The 8,013-nt window shown below is 39.0% G+C and overlaps 1 protein-coding gene across 1 annotated transcript in view; it reads left to right on the forward strand.

Moving 5' to 3' along the window:
• Positions 1-4,290: 4,290 nt before the first annotated feature.
• GALR1 (galanin receptor 1) overlaps positions 4,291-8,013 on the forward strand; it is a 17,898-nt gene continuing 14,175 nt past the window's right edge. Inside the window, exon 1 of the mRNA XM_009324939.1 lies at positions 4,291-4,495. Coding sequence (XP_009323214.1) covers positions 4,291-4,495 — 205 coding nt within the window. The remainder of the gene's footprint in view (positions 4,496-8,013) is intronic.

Genomic DNA, 8,013 nt, shown 5'->3' on the forward strand with positions numbered 1-8,013 from the left:
GTAGGGAAAAAACCTCCGGAGAGTCTCATAACCACGTGCCTGGCTGCATATATAAAATCTTTTTATTACATTATATTTATACATAGATGGATGGATGGATGGATGGATGGATGGATGGATGGATGGATGGGTAGATAGACAGGTAAAATAGGTAAATAGATTCATTTACACCTGCACATATGCATACTTGGTACCTACTTCATGGCAGCCGCTGTATGAAAAGGCTGGGAAGCACAGTACCTGCTGATGACTGTTCGTTCATGGGAAATGCCAACATGCCCGAGTTGATCAAATGCTGAGAACATGATGTATTATTAAAATTATCAAAGTTCTCCATAGTCTGTAACTCAAGTGGGCTCTTAAAGCATCCACATCCTTTTTAAGCCATCCTCACACATTTCACAGTAGTTTGTCTTCAACGCTAAGAAGCTACCTGCTCTTCGAAGCATCCAGGAAAAAAAAATGGTCTCAGGTAAATTAGGACTTTGTTAGAACAAACCTGTGGAACACCTATGGGCAGCTCAATACATGACTGCTAACGGTGCATCACTGTCCAGGTATACGATTTGCTGATGTACAGTCTCCATCTCTGATGTTTACGATGGCCAATCAAGGTTGTGTGTATGGGCACAAAACTGTGTTTTACTGAAAGAAACTTAAGAGTGTAATTTCTCTGACTTGGTGACTATATAAAATGCGCTCAGAGAATTTCTGCTTCATCTTAAGTCCTTAGCAACAGTACATTGTTCTCTACTTTCCATAAATATAGCCAAACTGTTGCAGAAAATATGTAACGTATTACACAAATTTCCACATGAAATCTTTCTGTTTTAGAGATGACTAATGAATACAAAAATAAACTATTTATATGACTGTTAAGTCAATGTAAGCAGCCAGGAGTTAGTTTGGTATCGGTTGATTCAAGTCAGTCTATATTAGGTTGCCTACAGTTTTTTAATTTGATTAGTGACTGTTAAGCAGCTGAGAGAAATGTGAATTTGATGATTTTTCAATAACCTAACATAGCAAAAATTTCAAGCATTGAAATTTTCCTTCAGAATTTTTACAAGGAAATGAATATTGTAAGAGGCTAGCGCTGATTTATCCTAAGACAGTAAAAGTACAAAACCATTCTCTTCAGTCATTACTATATAATACTACGCCTCTCTTTGAGCCATACATTTTTCTACAGTGCTGCAAAGAACTTGGATAACTGCAAACATCTTGCTCTTAGGAAAGATCACAGTATAAAATAAGAGGAAAAATGCAGTAATCTCATGAAAGCAAGTCCCTGAAGTATTTTCGTTTCATTAATATCAGTTTGGATAAGATCTGCTGAGGATTTGAACAACACTACGCTGGGTTCTTTGCATCTCAGAAGAAACATGTTTTATCTATTGTTTATTCTTCTACACTGAAAAAATCAGAAGAGTTAATTCTTTTGCCAGAAATCGACCGATAGATACAACTGATAGATAGTGGTCTCGACTACCACATGATATTTTTGGTAAGAATAGCAAAAGAGCATATTTCATGAATAAAGTCAGCCTTTCACAACTGAAGCAGTTTAACAAACTTCAGCATGTTCTCATAAAGATAAAAGGAGCTACGGATTCACTCTGTATGCATCTTTTGCAGATTTTTCTTTTAGAAGGCTTTAATAGAAATGTACAAAAAACAGTATGAGAAATAAGACTGAAGTAATGGAAAACTGTTTTTACTCCTTAGTTTCTGTATCCATACTTTTTCTTTTCAGTGCTTTAGTTTTTCTTTTTTAAAAAAATCAAACACTGGTTACCATAACAAAACTAAAAAGCTTGCATTTTAACCAATATTATCGTATTAAGTTCTTAAATGAATATGTAAATATAGGCTGGGGTTTTCTTTAATATATGACTTTTTATCAAGACTCAGGTAGAAAACTGCTACAAACTGACAGGGCTGAGCCAAACTTCAGCTGAGCCAAGTTATATCAAATTCAACCTCAGTGGACCTAAGGGTCAAATATTGTTAAAAAAATAGAAACAGATTCACAAAGTTGTGCACATTCTATAATCTACTGACCTGATGCTGTGATTGACTCAGGTGTTCCTGGACACTTACTTACTGGGATATCAGTGGAAGCTGACCATAATTAGCACTCAAAAATTGTACTTTTTATTCAGAAATAGATGTTTCAAAGGCTGGCTTCAGGAAAGCTTTTAAAAGGAGGAAAAAGAAAACGAATGGCAAGAAGCCAGCCAACCTAAGATGAGTTACTTTGTCTTCTTTTTCATGACAAAACCAAACTAAAACTCAAAAGAAAATCAGTATATTAAAAATACCAGAGAAAATACAGGAATGATTTCTCTTCTGACAGATATAGAGAGTTCGTCACTGTGGTTAATTAAATATGAAACTGCCCCAGTTGCATGTTGATTTTCACAGGCCATGAGTCCTCGGCGTAAAACATCTCAAAAATAATGTCATGAGGGGCTTTGATGACCGAAAGCAGCCACAGCTTCTCTTGCTCCATGTTAGGGCTGGTGACACAAAGGACCAGGCCGTACACAGGACTGAAAGGAAAAGTGAGACCCCTAAAGACACGCAATATGTATGCAGACTCCACCATGGCGTCTACTTTCAATGCTTCTTTGGGACAGCTTGTATAATCCTCTGAATTCACTACAAATTATCATTGTACATCAAGGCACATTGCTGTTTTCTTTCCAGGAGGACAAGCATAGGCAATCTTTGTACTTTGGATCAACCTTTTCCCTCAAGTCCCTCCCCCAGGTGGACACCTCTGAATCTGAACTGCCTCCAGCAAGGGCTGCAAGTCTTCAGGTGTTAAAAAGTGTCTGCAAAAGGGAAGAGAATAAACTGTTTTCCATATCCACAGATCAGAAAGGAACATGCTTAAATTGCTGCAGTAGAAATGTAAGTTAACAATAGCAAACAGCTTTCAAATTGTAAATGATAGCTGAGCACTAAAACAACGAGTCTACAAAGGTGGTGGGGTTTCCATCAGTGGCGTTTTTTAAGGATAAACAGGAATTCATGAAGATTGGTTATACATAATTAATCATTCTTCTTTCTGATTTCTGTTTGCCTTCGGAGGTGCAGGGCAGTTAGATTAGGAACTCCTCCAGCAGAACCCTCTTTCATGGCGCTCTGCATGTACCCAGCGAGTCTTGGGAGATGAGGGAAGGGAAGACAAGCTCACCTATATTTTTGGTAAACTTTAAATAAACCCTGAGTAATAACATCTCCCATGAACTCTCAGAAGAAGGAAAAATAGAGTCAGTCTGACAATCCGGACTCTGAACGAAGCCCTCTCCCAGAGCAAATTAGAACACTGTACAGCTGTGCCTGAATCAATAAGCACCAACTCAGGGAGTTACCAAAATCAATAAAGAAGAAAAGTCTGGCTCAAACAAAATCAAGCTTGAGCTGCCTCCATCCACTGCAATAAGCTTCACTAATTACCTGAAAGTAAAACCGGTCTCTGTTCTATCAGAAAAATGATGAGAGCTGGAAAAAGGATTCACCAAACCCCAGAGAGCTGACAGCAGCACTGAAAACTGGCTTCTGCAAGACCTTAAGTTAATGTCTATGGCAACTATAGAATGATTTTTCTGTGTTGAATTTGTCATTTTGATCTCTATATTTTAATGTCCTTTCCTCGAATTCTGACACAGCCAAAGTCATAACAGTAGTAAAGTGATGGGCAGCATACAAACCCGTAAAAGAAAATAACCTTCTAGTCATCCCCAGAACTTCGTAACTGAAATTAATTTTGTCAGGCTATTTAACTAGAAGATAGGAAACATGTTTTGTAAAGCAGTCAGGATCTGTTGGTAATTCTAACAGTAACTCTAATGAAGACTATTAAATCCGCCTTAGGCTTTTCTCTTCCTGCCTCACAATTTATATGACGACAGTCTGCCACATAAAATTAACAGAAATAGTGAACTAGCAGTTTTTGTCTACTAAAAGCCTCTTTTTCTTTACTGTATCTGCACAAGGCCTTTGCACAGCTATAGAAGTATACTTGTACCATTTTCCTAGAAACTATAAATCTCTGCCTGTATAGGCATCCATATAACAAATTTTCAATATTCCAAGAGCAATCAAAATCACATGATTTGCACACTTTTTGGACATGATGCCTGCAGAAAAATGGCAATCCCCTCGTGTTTTTTTCTTGGATAGTTGTATCTGGAGCCATCTCCAGGCTCCTCAGCAATGTGGACAAATTGGGTTTTGCTTCCCTTGAACGGGGAAGACTGGGGTCAAGCCAAGGCCAGGATGTTGCTGACACACAAGCCCTTTCTGAGCGGCCACGGAGAGCCTGAGAAAGCCACGGTTGCTGCTCCTGCTGCCGCCAGGATGGAGGGGAGGGTAGCGGCAGCGGCCACCGCTGGGAAGGGTGCCCCATCTGCTTTCCGCTGGCTGCTGTCCTCCTACCCGCCCGTTTTCTCTCTCTGTCCAAAGAGCTGCCCTGGTGACCAAGGTCTCCAGGGCTAGGCAGTGGGGCCCTGCTTTTGATTGCCTGCATTTAAAAGGCTGTTTTAGAACTGATTTTTAAGAACTGGAATAGAGAAGTAGGAGGAAAAAAATCAGCACAAACTCTTGTGAGGGAATGGCAATGGCTCTCAAATGAATAGGGGCAGATGTTTACTTCTTTCTAAATGTCAGCAAGGAGCGATAAACTTCAGTTTATTAGTGACACCTCTCCACTGTGGAAATCTGAATGTAGTGACAGCTATGACCTCAGGGTTACATTGTTCCCAAGAATATAGATAGCAGGGGAGTTAACGCTTATAGATACTTGACTTTTCCACACTAATAACTTTATACAGGGTGAATCAAAGGTGGGTTATGAATCATGAACTTTTTTATTTTGCTTTTCAATGATATTTAAAGTTCACATCTGCCTTTAAAATGTAAATTTCTACTCCAGGAACTTGTCGTAAAGAAAAATAATGGGGTACGGTTGATGTGACCGATGTGCCTGATCTTGTTTCAAAAATAAATAACAAGAGTCAGTCTTCAAAATAAGCCTATTTTCAGCCTTGTGTTTTATAAACAAAACATGACCAAATCTGGAGAATATTTTTGCAGCAAAGAAAACTGGTCAATCACCTAAGGGCTGAGTTGTCAAAAGATTTCTAAAATTTTCAGGGCTACTCATACGCTTTAATATAAGCACACTTCGAATTGTTTCTCTGTACTGACACTGGGGTGCAGTTTAGAGGCTTGAACCTCAACTCCAGCTTCATCCTCACTACAGGAAAAAAAAAAAACCAAAACCCAAAAGAATTTATACAGGATTTTACTGAAACACTTCTCTGAAGAAGTTGTACATCCTATTATACACATTTTATTCCTGTAGAACGATACAATGTACAAAGACATATACCTATGTACATATTTGTATAATCAGCCTCTGATTTTTGTGCCTCACTTACCCAATGTATCCTAAAAGTGAAAAGTGGGACTGTAGCTAAAAAGTGTAGGAACATTTGTATTAACACATGCATTGTTTATTGTTTCTGAGGTGCTAAGTAAATGTTCATTTTTAAATATAAATGCATTTTACTGACATTATTTTTATTATATGTTTATTATAGATACATTACATAGTAACAAAGACTTTAGTAGTAATGAATATTTTAAATCAATTTGTTGGATTGTTAAATGATTTCTCTTTCCTGAAACAAAAATGTACCAGTGTAAGTCAAATATTTTTATTATTGGAACCATATAAAAAATAAGGTACCCAACCATTGGAGTGAGCAAAAGGAAGGACATCCTTGTGATGTTTTTTTCTCAGTAATATCTTCTGGATTAAGCCACTGAGGAGTAAACATGTAGGTCTAGACTTAACAGGGTACTTAGGTTCCCAGCTCCTTTATAGATTTCTTCTACTATTTTTCCCATTGATTGCTATGGAAAATTACGGAGACAAACCACTTTGTTGGATGTGAGTAATAACATCTGATAAAGACGACCGTAGATCCTGGCCACAGACGGAAGAAGATTGCATTTAATTTCCTGCTCTCTCTGAAGTTCATAGGCTATTTTAGTTTTGACAAAAGTAGATCTTTTCATGTCAAAAGGTGACTAGATTCAATAAAACTAGATTCAAGGAAATGTGTAAGGCAGATGCTCAAGAGATCTCTTTTGCAAAGTTATGAAATTTCTTTTCCTAAAGCATGATGTAAATTTTTTACTGATTTTTTTTCTCCTACTTTTTCAAGTAATTTGTGTATGTAGTTATATAATTATTTCTACTGAGTTCGTAACAACTTTTCCATTGGAACTTTCCATTGCATGAAAATTTTACTCAGTCTAGATAACAAGAACAGTGGATTAAAATGTCAACACTTGTTTGTTTACAGCAATCTTAACAGGAATCATGAGTGCTGTCAATGCGGGAACTTTCCTTCACTGATGTAGAAGCTGAAGCCTGTAGGTCTGACAGAAAACCTACAATATACTTGTGTTCTCTGTTTTTTTTCCCCCTAATGCTCAGAGGCAGTCTTTTAAGAACTATATACTTTACAATATACACATTACAGAAAAGCAAAGCTTGAACTGCAAAACTGTCGATTAAACATCTAAGGAAACTAATAGAGGCAACACTCCCACTTAGATCGCTGCTGTGATTTTCAGGTTGCTTTCCCTTAAAACTGATTTTGTTTCTGTTCCCACTTTTCCTGCTTACTCGTCTGCAAAATGGCCTAATATTCTCTGGTCACCTTTCAGGCTATACTGTTCAAAAGATAATATTTCTTAAGAAAACAGAAGCCTGAGCGATGAGGACTAACGCAGCATTTCAGATGGAGAGTTGCGATCAATGCGATGTTAGCATTAACTTCAGCAAGGCTAGGGTTGCACTCCTGACATCCTAGAAGAGAGCGACGATGTCTGGCAACGAGACACGATTCAAAAGCAAAACATCAGTGGTATTCAAAAACATTTCTTGTACCTCACCGTATGAAGGAATTCATAGGGGCAAACACAAGCATCAGCAACACTAAGGAAATCTAGAGAGACTTCTATTCATTTTCACAATATACTCAGAGCGCTTCCAAAAAGTCCGCAATATCTGGTACGTTCTAGAAATGTTTAACAATGTCCATTCTCAACCCCCTTACAGAAGTAGAGACTAGTAGGTTTGCACGGTAATCAAACACGTCAACAAAATGATAAGGTATGCACGTAAGAAAAAAAACCCACAAGTCTTGTAGGAATCTTTACTAGTTTATTTTTGCTTAATACGTTTGTAACTTCTAAACCGAGTTACAACGGACATAGAAAACAGTTCGATCCAAATAAAAGTTTCTCAGATCTATAGAAGCTGAACTGCGCTCGCCCCTTATGTCTCCTTTGGACATAATGGACCAGACCGTGCCTAAGTTTAATTAAAATCTAGAGCTGCAGAAGCCGACAGCTCTGCAGTCAGCTGGTGTGCAGCTGCTGAGATGCCTCAGTACAAGTAGCAAAAGAAAGGGCAGAAAAAACCCGTCAAACTGTGGACTGCAAAATAAGCAAACAAAAGCTCATTGCCTTCAACAGCACATCTGAGCCCTTCTGTTTGTCCCTGCTGCTCCCGCGGGAAAAGGGCCGCCAAGTGGCATTGAGCTCTTCAGCAAACAGGACGCTCTCTGGAAGAGCCGGGTCTCCCCCAGCCTGGACCTTCAGCCGTGTGCCCGGCGTGCCCTCTCTGCCACAGAGGGATTTTTCACCATCAGCAGTCAAGGTCCCTAGGGAAGAGAGGTAAAACACGCCACCGGCAGCTGTAGCTCACTGACTGGCGATTTGGAGGCAAATGTTTAAGAACCCTCGGGCAAAGCCGTTTCATTCACAAGGCGTATACGCCTGTGTGAGCGTTCACATGAACTCGCATCCGTGTTCTGAAGGAAGCATTATATCTCGTCCAGTTCTGAAAAGACTGACTTTTCAGAAGCTCCCGTGTCGGCACCTTTAAGAACTGCCTGCGGCTGCCCGGCTCCGAGCCCGCCA

The sequence above is a fragment of the Pygoscelis adeliae genome, unplaced genomic scaffold (assembly GCF_000699105.1).
Source record: "Pygoscelis adeliae isolate BGI_AS28 unplaced genomic scaffold, ASM69910v1 Scaffold135, whole genome shotgun sequence".
NCBI classification, from domain to species: Eukaryota; Metazoa; Chordata; class Aves; order Sphenisciformes; family Spheniscidae; genus Pygoscelis; species Pygoscelis adeliae.